General features: G+C 51.7%; 6 protein-coding genes across 9 annotated transcripts; 3 read left to right on the forward strand and 3 right to left on the reverse strand.

Annotated features, from left to right (window-relative positions):
• Nucleotides 1–259: 259 nt before the first annotated feature.
• AAFC00_002163 (uncharacterized protein) lies at nucleotides 260–3,536 on the forward strand (the record flags this gene model as incomplete). Its single annotated transcript, XM_069341447.1, has 2 exons — nucleotides 260–869; nucleotides 928–3,536. The coding sequence occupies 2 exons, from the start codon at nucleotides 260–262 to the stop codon at nucleotides 3,534–3,536; spliced, it is 3,219 nt and encodes a 1,072-aa protein (XP_069201521.1).
• A 957-nt stretch (nucleotides 3,537–4,493) lies between these two features.
• AAFC00_002164 (uncharacterized protein) lies at nucleotides 4,494–5,431 on the forward strand (the record flags this gene model as incomplete). Its single annotated transcript, XM_069341448.1, has 2 exons — nucleotides 4,494–4,704; nucleotides 4,824–5,431. 2 exons carry the CDS (start codon nucleotides 4,494–4,496, stop codon nucleotides 5,429–5,431), a joined length of 819 nt encoding a protein of 272 aa, XP_069201522.1.
• A 314-nt stretch (nucleotides 5,432–5,745) lies between these two features.
• Nucleotides 5,746–7,693, reverse strand: AAFC00_002165 (uncharacterized protein; the record flags this gene model as incomplete). Its single annotated transcript, XM_069341449.1, has 3 exons — nucleotides 5,746–6,912; nucleotides 6,967–7,271; nucleotides 7,333–7,693. 3 exons carry the CDS (start codon nucleotides 7,691–7,693, stop codon nucleotides 5,746–5,748), a joined length of 1,833 nt encoding a protein of 610 aa, XP_069201523.1.
• Nucleotides 7,694–8,569: 876 nt separating this feature from the next.
• Nucleotides 8,570–12,182, forward strand: AAFC00_002166 (uncharacterized protein; the record flags this gene model as incomplete). The annotated part of the gene is made up of 2 exons (XM_069341450.1): nucleotides 8,570–8,709; nucleotides 8,798–12,182. The coding sequence occupies 2 exons, from the start codon at nucleotides 8,570–8,572 to the stop codon at nucleotides 12,180–12,182; spliced, it is 3,525 nt and encodes a 1,174-aa protein (XP_069201524.1).
• Nucleotides 12,183–13,087: 905 nt separating this feature from the next.
• AAFC00_002167 (uncharacterized protein) lies at nucleotides 13,088–13,929 on the reverse strand (the record flags this gene model as incomplete). The annotated part of the gene is made up of 2 exons (XM_069341451.1): nucleotides 13,088–13,564; nucleotides 13,660–13,929. 2 exons carry the CDS (start codon nucleotides 13,927–13,929, stop codon nucleotides 13,088–13,090), a joined length of 747 nt encoding a protein of 248 aa, XP_069201525.1.
• Nucleotides 13,930–14,832: 903 nt separating this feature from the next.
• Nucleotides 14,833–18,455, reverse strand: AAFC00_002168 (uncharacterized protein; the record flags this gene model as incomplete). 4 transcript variants are annotated; one of them, XM_069341453.1, is made up of 5 exons in its annotated part: nucleotides 14,833–14,910; nucleotides 14,972–15,112; nucleotides 15,167–16,327; nucleotides 16,391–16,811; nucleotides 16,861–18,455. In XM_069341453.1, 5 exons carry the CDS (start codon nucleotides 18,453–18,455, stop codon nucleotides 14,833–14,835), a joined length of 3,396 nt encoding a protein of 1,131 aa, XP_069201529.1. The 4 variants fall into 4 exon arrangements, with proteins under 4 accessions (XP_069201529.1, XP_069201528.1, XP_069201526.1 ...); XM_069347983.1 differs by having other exon boundaries at nucleotides 16,861–17,828; XM_069341452.1 differs by having other exon boundaries at nucleotides 16,861–17,675.
• Between the last annotated feature and the right edge of the window lie 2,536 nt (nucleotides 18,456–20,991).

Here is a 20,991-nt window from a genome sequence, read left to right on the forward strand (position 1 = left end):
CGGTGCCAAGATATCGTCGATTTCCCGATTGTGGTTCGATTAGGATTAGATCCGCAGAACCCATCCACTTCCGAGATTAGATAAGGATAAGATGAAACATCTGAACTTTCCCATAGTAATTTGTATACGGAACCACAATCACCACCGCATCAAATTCTCTGAAACAGCATCTTCCCGACCGACAGGATCTGCTCGCACGACTCAAGCTATGATGCATTGATTGAATAATATACCGCGGAAAGACGGCGAGAAGAGAAAGATGCTACGACACACTCGCGTCCTCCGCGCGGCAGCAACTGTGAATCCGTGGGCGCAGACCTTGAGTCTTCCCAAATCCACCTTTCCAGCTCGACCCACAGCAGCAGAACTGCTGAAGTATCGAGCCGAGTCCGCAGATGCTTTCTATGCCTGGCAGAAGGAGAACCGCCCAGCTAAGACAGAGGAAGGCAGAGACAACACCTTTGTTCTCCATGATGGACCGCCATACGCCAATGGATCGGTGCATGTCGGCCACGCTCTGAACAAGATCATGAAGGACATGATAGTAAGAAGCAACTGCGCGCGAGGTAAAAGAGTAGAATACAAGCCTGGATGGGACTGCCATGGATTGCCCATAGAACTGAAGGCACTGCAGCTGCATCGGGGTGAGGAGTCACCGGCATCTGGCACCGCTGCCCCAGATACGACTACTCTTGGACCCCTTGGCATTAGAAAGGCTGCGAGACAGCTGGCGAGTAAAACAATTGAGGAGCAGAAAAATGCTTTTAGAAGCTGGGGAGTTATGGGAGATTGGGACGCCCCGTATAAGACCATGGACCCCGACTTCGAAATAAGGCAATTGCGTGTCTTTAGTGATATGGTCGAGAAAGGTATTGCGACTGCTGTATTGTGAACAACCAACAGTCGAAGCTGACAAGGATGCGGCAGGATTGATCTATCGTCAGAATAAGCCGGTTCACTGGTCGCCGTCTTCGGGAACCGCCCTAGCGGAAGCTGAGTTGGAATACGATGAAAATCACAAAGTCGTCGCTGCTTTCATCAAGTTTCCCTTAGTAAAATTACCTGATGTTCTCTCGAAGCGCGATGGTGTACACGCGGCGAGCGTCAGTGCTTTGATTTGGACAACTACACCATGGACCCTGCCAGCGAACAAGGCTATTGCCATCCGATCTGATATGGAATACGCGCTTGTTGAATTCCGCACCGACCCCGCCTCCAAAGACATCCAGGGCCAATTGCTGATCTCCAAAGACCGAATAGAAAGCCTGCTGGCTCATCTACCAGAGGGTACGACTTACGAGATCATCGTTGACTCGATATCGGGGGCCACACTTGAGGGTACAGAATACACCAACTTGATATCAGGGGAAAAGTGCAAGATCATTCATGCAGACTTTGTCACCTCGTCTTCCGGTACAGGACTAGTACACATCGCCCCTGGTCACGGCATGGACGATTACAACGTATGCATGAAGCTCGGCATTGGCCCAGCTTTTGCACCCGTGGACGACAAGGGATTGTTCACGGACCAGGCCTTCCCAGCCGACCCAGCTTACTTACAAGGCAAAGAAGCAGAATACGGAGGCGCCAAGGCTGTCATTAGTCTGTTGAGGAACCCTTCATCGAAATCATTGCTTGCGTCTGACACCTCGCTTGTTTTCGCAACCCACAACTTTAAACACAAAAACCCGATCGACTGGCGCACGAAGAAGCCTGTCATCGTGCGAGCGACTGATCAGTGGTTCGCGGACGTGGGCAAGGTACAAGAGCTAGCTTTGAGCAGCTTAGAGACAGTCAAATTCATTCCTGAAAGCGGCAAGGCCCGTCTTCAGTCTTTCTTGAAGGGCCGCTCGCAGTGGTGCATCTCCAGGCAGAGGTCGTGGGGCGTGCCAATCCCTGCCCTGTTCAACAAACAGACAGGCGACTATGTCATGACAGCCGCCAGCATTGATCAAATCATTAGCGTCATACAGACTCGAGGCATTGACGCATGGTGGTCCGATGCTGAAGATGATGCTGCGTGGATTCTCCCGGGCCTTGAGGGTGAATACATTCGTGGGAAAGACACGATGGATGTGTGGTTCGACAGTGGTACCGCCTGGGCTACATTGTCACCCCGTGAAGATGGCACCGTTGCAGATGTTGTTCTGGAAGGGACAGATCAACATCGAGGCTGGTTCCAGTCGTCACTTCTCACCTACGTCTCTGAGCAAGATAGCAAATCTGCTGGCATCGCTCCGTTCAACACTCTCATCACCCACGGTTTTACTCTGGACAGCGCTGGTCGTAAGATGAGCAAGTCTCTCGGAAATGTCATCTCTCCACAAGAAATCCTGAGTGGCTCTCTACTACCACCTTTGAAAGTCAAGAATACCGGGAAAGGCCGTAGCGCGGCGATCCGTCCTTACAAAAAGCAAAACGACGTCATGGGGCCCGACGTCCTACGTCTATGGGTTGCGAGCAGCGACTACACCAAAGATGTTGTAATTGGCCAGCCGGTTCTACACGCAGTTCACCAAGCCCTGCAAAAGTACCGTGTTACCATGAAGTGGTTTCTGGGAGTCTTAGACGACTATCCGGCTGCCGGCCCGGCGGAAGAATTGCTTGATGATCTTTACTGTGCCGACCAAATCATTCTATATCAGCTTTCCAAGGCTTCCATTCAGGTTTTCGAGGCATACCAGAACAACGAGTTTTACAAGGGAATAGCGGCCCTCAACCGCTTCATCAACGCAGATCTCTCGGCATTCTATTTCGAGGTTATCAAGGACAGACTTTATGCCGATGATGAAGACATCAGACGGCACACGCAGACGGTTCTCTTCCTCATCCTGGACGAGCTGTGTCATATGCTCGCGCCAGTCACGCCACTGCTTATTGAAGAAGTCTGGGCACATATGCCGGAGCACTTCAAGACTCACGAAGAACGCCCACATCCTCTACAGCGCGTTTGGGACGAGCCATTCAGCGCTGCTTTCGACCAATTCGGAACTCCTGACGCAATGGAAGGCATGCGAACGATTGTAGATCGAGTGCGCAGTGCCGTGACCGCCGCTCAGGAAGATGCTCGTCGTGCCGGCCGTCTTGGCTCGGGCCTTGCTTGTCGCGTCGAGCTCCGCTTGCCGCGCGAGACAGCAACTCAGCCACTCGCTCTCCTGATGGACCTACGCGAGAAAGACGAATTGTCTGAGCTGTTGGTTGTGAGCGACGCCGAAGTCATGCCCCTCGACGACGACTACAGGAAGAAGCTCATCGAGCAAGAGGAGAACGAGGCAATCAAGCAGATCATTCGCGAGCGCGAGAATCCAGCTTGGAAGTTCGAAGTCGAGTTCGAGTGTGGCGATGCTGAAACACCAGCCACAGGAAATGCAGTAGTCTTGCCACCGTTCGGTGAGAAGTGCGTCAGATGCTGGCAGTATATTGCAGAGGAGCCGGATACGCTTTGCGGACGCTGCGCCGACGTCGTCGGCGAGGACTCGATTCAGGAGATGCAAGCACGATCGGAGGCGCTGAACGACTTGGCCAAGTTCCAGTGAGTTGTTAGTGGTCGCGGCCTCGAGAGATTGTTGTATATTATCAAGACCTGCATGAAGTGTAAGATTTGTACGATAGGTGAGGATTCAGCTTGGGTTTGGCACTGTTACAACAAAAGAAGAGATATATTTTTGTGAATACTACCAGCTGTAAATTGGAATCAACGCAGGAACTGGTCAACCTCTGAATCTCTCGACACCATCTCTAGTCATATCCACGTGATGTACTTTGCAGAGGAGACGTCTTCAACTGTGCCCTGTACATGGCATTGACATTTTCGTATCACGTTATGCATCTTTATCAAGAGTGGAGCCGTACAGTAACGATGCGTATAATGACCGTCAGTGCAGCCAGATAACAATCCAGAAACATGTCCTACAGTAAAATAGCCAAGTAGTAATTAATGCAAACTCTAAAAAGCGAGGACTAACATCGAGCGCAACAACTTTATTTTTATAACGTACAATCCAGTACGTCACCTACTATAACACAACTTAATTTTTTTGTACATTGACCAACATCACGTTGTGTCTCGAGATTGTTCAATTACATTAGAAAAGTATTGCTCCCAAGGAGAACTATCGATAAACAAGAAAACTGTCAGTTGCTATATAGTGCTTGTTGATTGCTTTGTACGGTCAACCGATTGCTTCTGAAGGATAGAGTTGACTTTCAGGACTTTTCGTACACTTTTTGATTCTATTGTCTTCTGAACGAAATTTAGGCTTGTTCTTTTTCAATTTTCTGCTCTCTGATTCATTTCGGTGTACGAAGGACAAACGAATGAAACGACGATCTGTGACATCCTCCCTGCAAAAAGTCGAGGGCGAACCAGTGGGGCCAGCAACAGTATCTTCTGCTGAACATCAGACCCTCGCTCTAAGTGCGCATATACACATGATCTGAGATTCGAAGACATAGAACGAAAAGAACAAACAAGAAAAAGGGAAAAGGAAAACATGGACCGGACAAACAGCAACCTCGAAGCCCTAGGCCAAAACAGCGACTCCACGACAACGAGACGAATAGGCAGAAATATCAAGAGCCATTTGATCCAAGACCTCAGCGAATCATGGGGAGACTCGGTATTGATCCTGAGCTGTTTCGTCACGGGACTTCTCGACTCTGCCGTGTTCAACGTGTGGTCTTGTTTCGTGAGCATGCAGACCGGTCAGTTGCCACCCCACTTCCTCGATACACAACAAGAGTCCAGCCCAGCAGGACAACCACAAGACCCCAAACGCTCCTCTCCAGTCATCAAAACTACACATTCACTAAATCATCCTCAGGAAACACAATCTACGTCGGCCTCGGCGTATCCAGCCAACCCAAATCCTCACCCTACCGCTGGGCGAAATCGCTAACCTCAATCATCTTCTTCGTCTTCGGCGCCTTCTTCTTCAGCCGCACAATGCGCGCCCTCGGGCCCATGAAGCGCTATACCGTCGTGCTGTCATTCGTCTTCCAAGCCCTGCTGACATTCATCCCCGCCGCGCTCGTGCAGAGCGGCTTCGTGCCGCAGGACGCAGGCGATGCGATCCCAGACGACTGGATCGTGCTGCTGCCGCTGGCGCTGCTGGCGTGGCAATCCGCCGGCCAGATTGTCATGTCGCGGATTTTGGGCGTCGGCGAGATCACGACTGTTGTGCTGACGAGCGCGTACTGTGATCTTTTCTTCGATGATAAAGTCCTCAGTGCGCCGCTCACGGAGAACGTCAAGAGAAATCGCCGCGTTGCGAGTGTGGTTTTGTTGCTGTTGGGCGCTGTGGCGGGGGGGTTTCTGACGCGCCGGGGGGATATTGCGCTGGCGTTGTGGGTCGCGGGTGCGATCAAGGTGCTGATTGCTGCGGTTTGGATGGGGTGGAGGGGGAAGGCGGAGGGGATCAGGTTGGAATAGATGTGGTTTGTGGAACAGAACAGAAGAGGAGGAAAGATTGAGAATGAGGCTTACTTTGTGTATATATATGGTGAAATATAAGTGGTCTTTTTTTGAAATCTGCTTTTGTGCGTATTCTACGCATCCACGAAGTGAAACAATGTCGCTTTACAGGCTGTTTTAGCTTTGATAATGATGATGGCTCGTGTTGACCGTCGAATGTGAGCATCGACAAGTCTAGAGATGATATATCTGAAGTGTTCGTTTGGTTCAGAGCTTGATCCCATATAAATAAGAGTCAACATTGAAATCATCCATCGTCAAGCAGAGTCCCCCTATTGCTCGCCAAAGACGTCGCGCACCAACAACTTCTTGTTGATCTTCCCCATCGCATTTCGCGGGATGCTCTCGACGACCTTGAGCTCCTGAGGAATCTTGTAGTTCGCCAATTTATTCTTGAGCGCTCTACGCAGATCCATGGCTCCATACGGCTTCCCGTCCTTCTTGCCCGTCTTCCCTTCTTCACCGAGCACAATGACAGTAGCGACTTTCTGGCCCCAGGACTCAGATGCCAGACCCACGACCGCGCACTCGCTGATTTCCGGCAGAGACAGCATCTCGCGCTCGACTTCCAGCGCGGAAATTTTCTCGCCGCCGAATTTGATAATGTCGGCGGATTTGCGGCCCTGGATGAAATACATGGGGCCGCGAGCCCAGTCGCCCGAGTCGCCGTTCCCAGCGCCGTCGACGACGCGGCGCACGGCGATGTCGCCGGTCTTGAAGAAGCCGTCTGCGGTGAACTCTGATGCGGTGGCGGTGGGGTTGCGCCAGTACTCGCGGAAGATGGTGGGGCCTTTGAGCTGGATTTCGCCTTGTCGTTCGCGGCCCCGAGAGTCGACTTCTTGGCCCGGTTCGATGATCTCGTTGGTGTCTGAGTCGACGAGACGGACGCTCACGGATGGCAGTGGCCAGCCTACGCTGCCGTCGACGCGGTCTTGGAATGATAGGCCGCAGGAGAGTGCCATGCCTACTTCTGTCATGCCGTAGCGCTCGAGTAGGATATTGCCGTCGCTAAGATCGGCCCAGGCTTGCTTGGTAGGCGTAGGCAAAGCGGCTGATCCGGAGATGTTGAGACGCATGGTAGATGGTTTGAGTGATTCCTTGGTCGCAGCTTGCATGTCTGGCGATAACGACTTGTGAGACTGCAGGAGGCGGTTGTAAATTGTGGGAACAACCGTCAAGAAGGTAACCGGCGGTCGGGTCGCCTTGGTATCAGCTAGAAAAGGGGCCGCGAGGCGATGCCACACCCGATCGACGGTAAATGGAAAGATGAACTCGATCGTACTACCTGCCAAAAGAGGAGTAATGATGGCGTTGACGATGCCATGGATGTGATGTAGTGGAAGTACATGAAGCAAATGGTCTTCAGGAGTGTACTCCCAGGCCTGGAGGAGGGATTTGGACTGAGCCGTGAGGACATCTTGGGGCAGGAGAACGCCTTTCTACAAAGAAAATTAAGGCACATGGCTGAAAAGAGCACATGACATCTCACCTACCGGTCTGTTCGTGGTGCCACTTGTGTAGAGCATCATTCCACTTGTTGTGGCCTCTTTTCCAACATCCTCCAAGAAAACCTTCTCTGGCGATGCTCGGCCGTCGACGAGCTTCTTGACGGGAATGTTGACAAGGTCATGGGCCAAGCCTTCTTTCATGACCTCGTCAGCTTTGGCTGCAAACTTGGTCGAAGAAAGGAGCATCAAGGCCTCGGACTGCTCGAGGATGTATTTCAGCTCCCCAGCTGGGAAGTTGGGGGACAGAGGGACAGCGATAGCACTGCTTCCGAGTACAGACAGAAGAGTCACTAAAACAGGCAAGATTCAGCAGGAGGTTGTGGTATAGACTGAGGATACGTTCCTGCGCACCCACATAGTCGTATGAATTCTCTATCAAGAAAGCGACACGTTGGCCTTGTATGGCCGAGCCGACCGCGGTCGCCTGTCTGGCAAGCTCGTCTTTCCTCGCTGCGACATCTTGGAGTAAGGATGCATAAGTGAACGACCGGCCAGAAAGGGAATGGACGACAGCGGTAGATTGCGGGTCGTGACTGGAGATTGCTTCGAACAGCGGAGTGCTGGGTAGCGTTGCTATTGTGCGTCTACTGATAGCTCTCCTGGCTGCTATCGTACTTCTGATATAAAAGGGAAGAGCAGGCCGATAAAGATGAACATGTCCGGCCCGCGAAGCAAGAGCCGACGTGCACGACGCGGAGGTTCGTAGCAGCATTATAGTATTCGGTCAAGGCATCACATGCATGGTCCACACCACGGCCTTGTGCTACTCGAGCTATTCGTAGCTGTTATGCAGATACAGCAGATTTGTCTTCATGCACGTGAGTATAATACGGTAAGGAGGACACCTACGGTAGTCTTAGGATGGAATCAGATGCCATGCCGCTGGTACGGGCTCGGCGCACGAGTCATGCGAGAATGGTTTCGTCGGACTTCGTTGTGACTTGACCTTGTGTCCTTGACATATGGATGGCTTGTATCGTGTTCGACTGCAGACTAACTACTGTGGTCTGGCTAGAATCATAAACAGACGGAAATGACATGGAATCAGACAGTCGAAACGACCATGAAACACAACTGGCCGTGGCTAGCAACATGCACGCTGAGTCATGTAGATTGTATAGTGCATGTAGCTGTACACTTTGTACACCGGCAAAAGCCGAAGGAATGACAGCATGCGCATGCGGACAACGAGAGACAGCGACAGACAGACGGAGAGTCAAGCTACTAGTTGCATCTCTCTAACACCATAGCTATCACTCTGTCACCACCATCATCCTGTCCCATTTCTCATCACGCTGTTGTTTCTTCTGCAGCACAGTCACTTTGCACAGCTGCTTTTGTCTTGATTCTTCCTGTTTCCTTCCTTTTCTTGGCAACACAACAAGACAGGCAGGAGCAAGCACCACTCGCCTCTCTGCTGCTCACTCATCCTCTCATCCTCTCGTCCTCTCATCGTCTCATCGTCTCATCACCACCATCGCCACGACTACTTTGTAATAACACATCATCCACCCGCGCCCTCATCAGCGCTCTCATCAGCAGAGCTCATCGCATCACCCGGCGCCGAGTTTCGTAGAACGCTACAACCATGGTCGGCGTGTCGTCAGCCGCTGGCCTCGTGGGCTTCTTGTCCGAGCCGGATCACGCCCTGCAGGTGTTCGCGCTGGAACGACTGAATGAAGACATTGACAACATCTGGACCGAGGTCTCTGCATCAATCGGTCAAATGTATCGTCTTACCCTATGATTCCCTTCCTGCTTCGAAGCAAAGCAACCACCGAGAAACAAATGCTGACCTCGAGACAACCACCCACAGTGAGGCCCTCTATGAAGATGAATCATTTCCCGCCCGCGAACTGGCTGCCCTTGTTGCCGCCAAGGTCTACTACCAGCTGCAGGAATACAATGAGAGCATGGTCTTCGCCCTCGGTGCTGGCAAGCTCTTCAATCTCGACAAGCAGGGCGAGTTCGAGGAGACGATAGTCGCCAAATGCATCGACACATACATCTCCCTCTCCGCCATGCACAATCCGCCCGCTCCTGCTTCCTCGGCCGGTCAAGCAGCCGTCGACCTCGGCTTCACGCCTTCGGCCGGCAAGGGCAACAGCGCCGCCAGCATGAACGCCACCACCACCACTCCCTTCTCCCAGTCGTCTCAGCCTTCAAAGTCGCTTCTGTCGAGAGAGAACACATCGACCTTCGACGAGAAGCAGCCAGGAGGTGGAAATGCTGGCATTGCCGGTGCACACCCTTCGCCTCTCACGCTGTCGCGAGGAACGCAGAAGAGCCTGCAGGCCATCATCAAGCGCATATTCGAGTCCTGCTACCAGCTCCGAGCCTACAGGCATGTCGTCGGTATCGCGGTCGAGGCGAGGAACATGCAGGTGTTGGAGGAGGCCATCTTGCGCTCATCCAAGGACGAACAGTCCAAGGGCCAGAGCTCAATGGTCGACTCGAACACCACGGAAGAGGTTATGGAGTACGTGCTGAAGGTGTGCATGGATGTTGTCCAGGAACGAGGTCTCAGGAATGAGATCCTTCGCCTTGTCCTCCGCCTCCTCAAAGACATCCCCAACCCCGATTACTTCGCCATCGCCAGGTGTGTCGTCTACCTAGATCAGCACAGCATGGCCTCGAACATGGTTCGGGATCTGGTGCAAAAGGGCGACGGCAAGTCTCTCGCCATTGCCTACCAACTCTCCTTCGACCTGTACGACAACGGCACTCAGGAGTTTCTGAACAAAGTCATGGAGGAGCTGCCGGAAGCCGAGACCAAGTCGGAGCACGCAGAAGCAAACGGCGCAGCTGTGCAGCCGGCGGTCTCGTCAGCCAACGACGACGAGAACGCGGCCGAATCGGATCAATTGCTGTCGGAACTGAACGAGAACGCTAGCAAAGCAACGCTCGTGCAGAGGAGTAAGCAGAACCCAGAGTCCGAGGCGGAGAAGAAGGCCTTGTCCAACGTCCGCGACATCCTGCGAGGCACAAAGAGCATCGGATTGAACCTCGAGTTCCTGTACCGAAGCAGCCACACGGACCGCAGCATTCTCAACAAGATCCGCGACAGTCTCGAAGCTCGCAACTCAATCTTCCACACCGCAGTCACCTTCTCCAACGCCTTTATGCACTCGGGCACCACCATTGATGCTTTCTTCCGCGACAATCTCGAGTGGCTCGGCAAGGCCGTCAACTGGTCCAAGTTCACCGCCACTGCCGCTCTCGGTGTCATCCACCGCGGAAACCTCAGCCAGGGCCAGAAGCTCTTGGAGCCATACCTGCCCAAGGACAACCCCATCCAAGGCTCGGGTTCTCCTTACAGCCAGGGTGGTTCTCTTTACGCTCTTGGTCTGATCTACACCAACCACGGCCACCACGTCATGGACTATCTCCGAAAACGTTTCACCGAGACCAACGAGGAAGTCGTGCAGCACGGCGGTGCCCTCGGTCTCGGTGTCGCTGGTATGGCCACCGGCTCCGAGGACGTCTACGAGGAACTCAAGACGGTCCTGTACAGCGACTCGGCCATCAACGGAGAGGCTGTCGGTCTGTCCATGGGTCTCGTCATGCTGGGGACTGGCAATATCAAGGCTCTCGAGGACATGATCCAGTACGCACACGACACGCAGCACGAGAAGATCGTCCGCGGTCTTGCCATGGGCATGGCGCTCATCATGTACGGCCGTGAAGAAGGTGCAGACGAACTCATCAGCGGCCTCCTCGAAGACGGAGACCCAACTCTCCGTTACGGAGGTATCATGACCGTTGCCATGGCTTACTGCGGTAGTGGCAGCAACAAGGCTGTGAGGAAGTTGCTTCATGTCGCTGTCTCGGATGTGAGTGACGACGTTCGCCGCGCTGCCGTCATGTCTCTCGGGTTCGTGCTCTTCCGCAAGCCTGGAAGCGTGCCCCGCATGGTCGAGCTGTTGTCCGAGTCCTACAATCCCCATGTGCGATACGGAGCCACCATGGCCTTGGGTATCGCTTGTGCAGGCACTGGTCTCGACGAGGCTGTCGATCTGCTCGAGCCCATGATGAAGGACTCTGTAGACTTCGTCCGCCAGGGTGCCCTCATCTCTCTTGCCATGATCATGGTGCAGCAGAACGAAGCCATGAACCCCAAGGTCGCCACGATTCGCAAGTCTCTGCAGAAAATCGTCGCCGACAGACACGAAGATGCCATGTGCAAATTCGGCTGCGCCTTGGCTCTCGGTATCATCGACGCCGGTGGTCGCAACTGCACCATCGGCCTTCAGACGCCCACGGGCAACCTCAACATGGCCGCCATCGTCGGCATGGCTGTCTTCACACAATACTGGTACTGGTTCCCATTCACCCACTTCCTTTCGCTAGCCTTCACACCGACAGCCATCATCGGTGTGGATCAAGACCTAGACGTGCCGGCCTTCAACTTCCACTCAAACACTCGCCCGAGTCTGTTCGACTATCCGCCGGAACAAGAAGTCAAGACAGAGGAGGCTCCCGAGAAGGTCAAGACCGCCGTCCTGTCGACGACGGCCCAAGCGAAGCGCAGAGAGCAAGCCAAGAAGCGACAACAAAACCGCGAGTCGATGGATGTCGACCAGACCCCGAGCACTCCCAAGACGGAGAAGCCCGCCGACGATGCCGACAAGATGGACATGGACGAGGCCGTCATCGACACAGCAAAGGTAGCCGAGGACAAGTCTGACGCCGCCCCTGCCGAAGGTGCCACCAAGAAGAAGGCAGAGCGAGAGAAGATCGGATACGAGCTAGGCAACATGTCTCGAGTCCTCCCCGCCCAGATCAAACACGTCTCGTTCCACAAGGAAGGCAGATACCACCCGGTGAAGAGAGTGACCCCGGGCATCCTGGTGCTACACGACACACAGTCCGGACAAGACAAAGACCTCTTAGAAATGAAGGCGCGCAAGAAGACGACCGTCCCCGCCGCACAACCGGGTCAACAGCTCGGAGGTGGACCCTCGACGCCAGCCAGACAAGGCGCGGCACCAGGCATGGACGACCTGCTCCAACAACTCGTCGGAGGCAGAGGTGGCGCCGGAGGAGCGAACCCCTTCCAGACTCCCGCGAACCAGACTGGCAGCGGTGGCGCGGCCGCAGCCGCAGCTGTGCTGAACGCCGTCGACGAGGACGTGGAAGGTGGAGAAGAAGCCGAATGTCCTGATGAATTCGAGGTCAGCGAGGGCGAGGACGACGAGTAGAAAGGGTTCTTCAAGTCCCGAGACCGGGCTTCCGGTTCCTTCTCCCCCAACTATTGTAGTAGCTGTAGTAGTAGTATGACAAGAGTTCGTTGTAGTTATTCACGAAATAGAATCAAGAGGAAGAGGAGCTTGTTTTCCATCTTCTTTCTTCTTCTAATTGTCCTTGAATCATGTTTTAGACTTACCTACTGCACCCACGCCGCTGCACCAGAAATGCGAGTACACCGAAAACTGCACCGTTCGACAAGTGAATGACCTCCTTTTGTCACAAACTGATGCTTGAAGCCACACTAAAGATAAAAAAAAACCATCACTGTTGTGTTCGCGTTTGTGTCCTTTGGCAAAAAGCACATCGGTTATAAGTTGGATTTTGAGTGTTTCCTATTAGAAAAATGGAGGAATGGGTATACCCAGTTACTTGAAACAAAAAACAAGACAAAGAACCGTTGCAATCAATCATCATTCTTCTTCCCTCCTCGCCATGCTCTCTCATGTGCCCAAAGCCCACGCCCATCTTTCGCAATAATGGTTACTCCTCTCGGGCGACACCCATCTCCCTACCGCATGTTGTGCCTCCCCCTGTTTCGTAATCTTTGACAGAGCATCATCGTTATGATCAAGTCAGAGGGCCACTTGCTCAACCTCCTAGATGATGCTCCTGCCGTCGCCATGCGTTTTTATCCTTTAATGATTTCGCTATGGCTCACCGAGTGTCTTGATAATAGCGCAGTCTCACGCACACCTTGCCCAAAGACCTCCCTCTTCCTTTCCTCACCCCAAGTTCATAGTGGGCTGAATAAGATACGTAGCCGACATAACCTCTTTTGTGATTGATACAAGAGTGCCTGGCGCTGCACTTGTACTGCCGTCCGAGCGGGCGTGCTTGATCAAAAAGCGCGATTGGCTCAGACGCTGAACTTGGCCTTGGCACGGGACGAACCTGCGTTGGCAGAGTCGCTGTGGCCCATGAACTCGACGGGCTCGCTGGCCTTGAGGGCGAGGACGGTCTTGAAGCGCTCGCCGATCTTGAGCAGAATGGCCTTGCTCTCCTCGGCGGATCGCTGGGGTCCGTTGCCAGCTTTGGCATTGGCGGGAGCAGCCTTGCCGGCACTTCTCGTCCAGAGACCAATACGGTAGAAGGCCTTACGGATGTTGACGACAACGCCCATGACTTCGTTGTCGGAGTCGTCTTCGAGCTGTTCACCAATGGCGGCGAGAAGGACGTGAAGCCAGATGTCGTCGTTAGCCTTGCGCTCCTTGAAGGTGTATGCCCAGCGACCTCCGTGCTTGTTCTGGGGGTCTTCCCACTCGGGTCGGACACCCTGCTTGAAGAGGTGGTAGTCGGACTTCTGAGCCAAATCGCTAGCAGGGGTGATGTTGTTCTGCGAGACAAAGTCAGTGATTTGATTCTTCGCTACGAGTGGCGGTGGCATTTTGAGATTTGCAAATAACGCCTTTGACTGGACTTGAGACATACGTAGATTCCCCAGAACTCCTCGACGCTGTTGAAGCTGATGACCTCCTTCAAGAGCTCGTTCCAGTCCTGCTTGCCGGATGGGGGCTTGGTGAACCAGAGAGTCCAGGTGTGAGCAAGAGGGTGCTTGACGTTGAAGTTGTTGGGGTCGTGGAAGACAGTGACGGTGTCTCCGGCATTGTCGCTGTTGCCTCCACTGACACCTCCCTCAGGCGAGATGGGGATGGTGTCAAGAGGCACAGGAGATGCTGCGTTGTCTGCGACGGCGGCCATGTTCACAGGTTGATGGACAGATGCGAGATTCCGGGGTTATAAGAAAAAAGAGAGAGAAAGCTCAGGGTATGCACCACAACCGACGAGCTGGATGTTGGTGGCAGAGAAGAAGAGGAGTAGGTTACGAGAAGTCGACAATGAGAAGTTGCGACTCTGGGTTTATTTTGCTGGTCTCGAAAACGCGAAGTCGTCACGGCTCCTGCACTTTTCGCTCTCATCTGCAAATGGAAGTCGCACCGCCGCAGCGTACTGACGGAAGTTGCCGTCGGAGGCTCCCCACCTGAGCCTCGCTATTTTGCTGCTATACAGTACAAGCCATCTTCACTTTCACTCTACCTCATACCCCTATTGCTGATTTACTGTACTTTGACACAAGAGGCATACAAAGCTCACTCGGAGTATATCAGTAACCTAACGTTCCTGATGCTGGTCGACAGTCGCAATGATCATTCTTTCTCCTACATTTACGTCGCCAATACAACCTATGTGAGGCTCTATCTGAATATGATATAAATATACAACCTTGGAACTCTTGTCAACACATGGGCGCCTGATCTCTCTCTTGTAACCCGACGACACCGCCTTGATGTTCCTCGAAGTGGAAGGGTAATCGCTTCTGACAACGTGTGCCTTGTCTTTATAGTCATCATTGTCGGCGAGTCTGTCAGCTCCATTGCAACTTAGAGGTCAGAACTGATCACAAGTAACGGGGTTTCGCCCCAGACGTCTATGTTACGGCGGCTGCGTGAGTGAGTGTGCAGCGATCTGCTGGAAACCCTTTTGTGCACTCTGAACCGGGGTTCAACCCCGCCCGTGGTACATCTGGTGAATTCCAGACTGTGATCCTCGAATATTTGGTCTTACTAGGAGATCGAAAATCCAAGTATTCGTGTGAATTATCGCTCAGTCTGGTGGAGACAGCTCTGCCACAAGCTTTTCCATACGAGGCATCAACTCTCTGATTGTGAAAGGTTTGGTGACCTGGTGACGTTAATTTCATCTCTGAGCTCACTACAGTAGTGTTGAATGAATTGCCACCTACTACTTCGTTCATTCCTGCAGCCAGTGCATTCTGAATCTGCTCACTTCTTGCATTGGCCGTTATGGCAATCACAGGCACATGTCGGATGATCTCTCCTGTTCGTTCTAGTTCTCGAATCCGTGATATGCATGTAAGACCGTCCTGTTCGCGGTTAGTACACGCGGTACTGTTGACTTGTTCCAAAGCGGTATTTACCATTACTGGCATCTCGAGGTCCATCAGAACCACGGAAAGAGGGACGCCTGCGGATGACCTGTAGAATGTTGTTTTCGTGAGGAAGCTCAAAGCATCTAACCCATGATCGGCGGTCGACACTATGCATCCAAGCCGGCGCAACTGTTGCGCCATGACACGCTGGTTAATCGCATTGTCTTCGACGACCAGCACATGCAGTACACCAGGTCTGTGCTGGGGCGCTTGGAGACCAACACCACGCATATGACCGACTGTGCGGTCCAACGCCTCATTACCACCACTGTGCCTTCTCCTCTTCGTACTCTTTGATTGACCTACATCGTGCTCCTCGACCACTCGCCTAGCCTTGACGAAGAATGCAAAGATACTGCCGACTCCGGCCTCACTGTGCACTCCTATCTGGCCTCCTTGCAGGTGTGTGAGTTGCTGAGAAATGAACAGACCGAGACCACTGCCACCATACTGCTTGTATGTACGTGGGTTGCCCTGCGAGAAACGATGAAATAGAACTTTCATCTCCTCCTGCGTGAGGCCTTTGCCGGTATCTTTGACGGCAATTTGTATGTATACCTCTTGTCCAGTCCCCCAGTCCGCTGCTGTGGTCTTAGCAACGGCAGCGCTTTTCTGGTGTCGCGGGGCAAATGCCAGGTCGTACTCCTCGCCTGTAGGAGGCGTTTTCGATGCACTCAGTATTAGCGTAATTTTCCGATCGGGCAAATCTTTCGTAAATTTGATGGCATTGGTCAACAAATTGATAACGACTTGTAGCAGTCTACTCGGATCCAACATGACTAGATCGATATCCAACACAGTATAATTGTTTCGTACTTCCAAGGTACAGGTGATCTCGGCTCTCCGAAGTTCGGCATCATACATCTTTAGTGCTTTACGAATGAGCTCTAGAGGATTGACTTTGTCAGGGGTGATTACCAGAAGGTTCGAGTCCAGTTTCGAGATCGTCAATACATCATCCACGATGTTCTTCTGGTGTTGGGCACATAGCACAATCGTTTGCGCCGCGTCAAGTATTGTGTCTGCAGTCTCAGTGCTGATTGTGACTGTCGATATTGGTGGGGTGGGTAATGTCATAGAGGAAGATATTTCGTCCGCTAATTGTAGAATTGCCGAAAGTGGATTTCTCATTTCGTGACTGGTCATGTCCTGCAGGGGGCCTATGTGAGCAACGAGAGGAGAGCCTTCCCACCGCCGAAAATATTGACTTACAATGAATCGCTCGGATGCCCTCTTGTTTTCGAGTGCATCTTCGAGCTTCTCTGCCATCAAGGCCTCAGTCAGCTTGCGATGACTGATGTCGTACAGCCAGCCCATGACCGTGACCACTCTACCCTCTTCATCCAATTCGGGGAATGACAGGTTTTCAACCCATTTATGATTTCCGTCTGGAGTCTTGATCCGATACTCGACTTTTGTTGGGGTCTTAGCATCTCTAAGACCCTGCCAGGTTTTCGCGATAAATTCAGCATCTTCTTCGTAGACAGTGTCTCGCCAGGCAAGCCCAGTGGCTGCCTTTTCCGCAAGTTCACTACGAGTCATATGGAGTAGTTCGAGGTAGCTATCATTGACGAATTTGGGATCCCCGTTGGGATCATACATATACATGCCAAAAGGCGCGTTTCTCGCCATCCTCGGACAACATTAGCATAAATTCTTTCGGAAGGACTGTGTATATATACCGCATAAATGTCTCTTCGTTCTTCTCGGCCTTCAAAGCGGTGATGCGTAGTTGCTGGGTCAATGCTAAATTGAGTTCTTCGAAACGCAGTTGATCTTTGCGTTGCTCCTCAGGCAGAGAGATCACAGCAGCGAATCTCAGTATCAAATCTCGGACATGATTGATGAACAATCCGAGCTCTTCAGTGTAAGGTCTCTGAGGATTCAGCCCAACGACAATGAAAGCCAGCTGATGCCCACTCATACTAGAGATCGGGCAAATGCAAGCGGTTGAGACTGTGCCACGCTCCTTATAATCGATGGCCAGGTTCGGTGGCATGTCGTTCTTGCTGAGCATCTCTACTTGTTGAGAAGCACGGGCACGTCGGAATCCTTCAGCGAGATCAGGCTCCAAAGATATGTTTGTCATGTCTACAGAGGATGTGAACGCATGTGTTGGAGCACCAATGAATCCTTCAAGGTTGAAAAGGTCCTGTGAGTCTGACTCCGCTGTGTAGATGGCGACGTACATGGTGTCATTCAAGTGGCCTTCTAAGTCAGCTAAAAGCGTGCTCCAAAGTCCCGGTAAAGTCTGCGCCAGGGAGGTGTGCTCGCTGACCTTCGCTAAAACTTTTCGTCTCTGGTCATTGTAAACGTCAGAAGTGCTTTCAGTGTATTCGTTGACGGCTGCAATGGTGTGACCATCGTGGCCAGGTACAGGAAGGAGATGGATGTTCCAGTAAGTCTCTTCGATCCTTCCATCACGCTCTAAGATTGCCTTGAAGTCGTACGCTTGGTCTGATCGTCCCTTGAAGATGGCATTCTTGAGTAAATCCATGTGTCGCTGAAATATGTCGGGTCCCCAAACATCAACAAAACGCTTGCCTATGATCCCGGGGTGGCGATGGCCTATAATCGTAGCGGCAGCTTCATTGTAAAGTATTGCCTGCTCAAAGCCCCAATATACCATTCGTGGATCCGGGCATGCCATTATGATCACAGCCAATCTGCAAAGTTCCTCTGGCCAATCACTGATTGGCCCCAATATCGTATTTTCCCAATCGTAAGACTTGACAAATTTGATCCAAGGTGGGTACTCAGTCACATCGACTGAATCTCTTGTCCAATCAATAGGTTTGCGGCCACCTTCGACAATGTCGCCCCAAGTCGATGGCTGAGAAGAAGAGGAATATCTTCGACGAAGAGGCACAGTGGGTTTCCTAGGCATTACCCCTCGCCCTTGTATGATCCGCCATATGTGCTTGAACGGTCTGCTTGACCAGCTTTTGCCTTGGAAAATGCCTAATTCAGTGCCCTTTTTGTTCGAACGGGGAAGGTTAGCCAGCCATTCTTCGAACGCCTCTTCGCCATCCCGACTCCCGAATGACTGTGCGAATAGGACGTTCTTAAAAACTATACGTGGCTTTTGCGAAAGGTCTTCGACTATGGTTATAGGTCTGTCATCGTCAAATAGGTAGTCCAATAACGGACGAACATCAATTTGGCCATCAAGAAGTGAAGCATGCGGACTCCTCAATCTTTGTATGCCTCCACCATCACATTGTGACCCTTCCGGCAATGGGTTATTTGCCCTACTTGATATGGAAGGATCCTGCATCACTAGCTGCACAAATGCACATAGTAATTAATAAAGAGCCGCCGACTGTTTTGCACGTCAGCAGAAGTGGGTTTTCTCCATGAGAATGCTTCGCGGCAGACAGGTACAGGGGGCAGGGATGACGCACATACGCTGAATCGCGAAACCAATGAGACAAGGTGATAGTAGATGCCTTGTGTACGTTTTGACTCCAAAGTTAAACGACAGTGTCACTGCGGACAGTTCCAAACATCAAGCTGAGAGACACGATACTCGTCCAATGTTTGGATCTACAATAATGCATAATCTTTTGTCCGCGTAGGGTCAAAGCCTATTTGCATCCGGCAGTTGCATATATTCACTTATGCTCTCACACGCGAAACCTCGGCAAGCACATTCTCTATGTACAATTTTCAAGAAATATAGACAAAGCAGCGGTTTCCACTTACCTGTAATTTGGATGTGCAGTAACTCTGATCTGCCGTTTATACACAAAACCTTTCATTGTAGGTCGATGACGAGTATCTTGACAGAGCCAAAGATACCTTAGCTTGCAGTATGGATCTAACTTACTTTGAGTCTATCGTTCAAATGCCACGCCAGGCAGCCATCTCACGTCATCTCATACAGTACATCCACTGAGGTTACAAGTCCGTGCGTAAGGCCTCCGGGCCGGACTCTTCGATTTCGTCGTTCGCGTTCTCAACGCGGACAGTTTGTGCTGGATCTGTTAGGAGGTCGCTTCACGATGCATGCTACTTCATCGAAGATATTTTCGAGAGAGAGCACATCAGGCGTGAACATAGGCTTATAGTGGAATGAGTGAGGTTAGCGAAAAGAAATAAAAAGCCACTGTGAAGCCAGTTATCTAGTGATTAGCCCGTGAAATTGAATTACGACATTAGTACTCGCACTTGTTCTCCTCAATATGCGTGTCATAACTCGGACTCTTCATGTTTGATCCATGCTGCTGAGCTACAACGCATTGCAATTGTCGGATCATCATGTTGCCAGGCTGGACCGTTCGGCAAGTATGAGATTCGTTGTCAGCAAATCTGCTCATTCGTGTAAACCAGACAGCGACTGATGCACATGGCCTTGATCTTGCACAACTGACCCAAGCTCTCCGAGCAGAATTGGGTGTTGTAAATCGCAGCCGCACAGCATGTTTGATGAGGGAGACCAACTGTCGACGATGCTGGAAATAAAGCTTGCGAGTATCCGCTTATATTTAGACTCTGCCTTCGAGACTGGTATAGAGTGCGACCCAGACGACAGTCTCATAAAATATATCATGACCATACCTCGCCCAGGGAGTTGAAAAGGCTCTGACGTTGGGGGGGAATCCTTAAAAGGTGAGCATCGCAAGCTTCGGAGGGACGATTAGTTGAAGTGATAGCGAAGACAGCAGTATATACAAGAAAAGCTGCGAGGCTCCCTTATAAAAACAGACATGAGTTCATGTGCCGCACCCCTACATGCAGGAAAACCTAATGTCAAACATAAAATCATTCGTATATATGAACCCGCTTATCATCGGATGCCGAGGTCATACTGCTATTCGTGCAATGAGTGGTTGGATTGAAATTGGTCTCTCGCTGCGCAAAGCATACCTTAAGTTCACAGGAAACATTGATCTCGTACGCCGATGAGCGAAGAACTCGGCGAACTCGGAATCGTCGAACTCGCAATCACCGCAGGGGGATGAGGTCACAGCAATGTATCTTATGATCGTGTACATGTATAATGTACAGTACTATTATAAACTTTACCACCTTGCCTCAAGCAAAAGACCTACCGTAGCTCCGTAGCTTGAGACCCTCGAGGTGATGTGATGTGCGAAAGGGTCTGTCATTAACTTTGTCTCTCTATATCCTGCTGGATCCTACAAAGCATTCCAGAGTGAGATTGAAGTTTGGACCACCGAGGTTACACACCTCACATTGTGGTATACTAAGGTAAGCTAAGGCAGCGATCAAGGTACTCAGGACAATGACGCTGACCTACTGTATCGGTAGCTACCATCTAGTCGGCACAATTACCGCTACCGAGCCGCACCTCGGGCTGATATTGTTGCCGTAGATCTAATTCCTCATCATCTTGTCGCACATGTCGCAATGTAAGATAGGCAGGTAAGGTAGAGACTCTTATGATACGGAGACTTCTATCTGCATAACTCCGGCTCCAGCATTTGTCGTATGCATAAAACACTCAGCTAGTTGCCGCCCGAAACCCGTTGGTGTCGGCCTATGCTTAGACGACCCGACTCTTCTTCTTCTTCTTCTTCCCACTTCACCATTCTAGGCGGACCTAAGTACGATATACCAGATCGTGGCAATGTAACAGATCTTGCCGCTCGAGCCTTTCCAAGTGTAAGCCTTCTGCAATGTTCTAGCATAGAAAATATGCGTGCACGATTCAGAGGTAGGTCTCATATATAGAAATGGATGTGATTTCGCTCATTCAATTTGCGCCTCTCGCTATCGGTCTTGTACCCCCTATATCCACATTTCCATTGTTACAAAGAAGTGCTGCACATCCTCTTCCGAGGTGAGAG

The sequence above is a fragment of the Neodothiora populina genome (assembly GCF_041146345.1).
Source record: "Neodothiora populina strain CPC 39397 chromosome Unknown canker_contig_14, whole genome shotgun sequence".
Classification (NCBI taxonomy): Eukaryota; Fungi; Ascomycota; class Dothideomycetes; order Dothideales; family Dothioraceae; genus Neodothiora; species Neodothiora populina.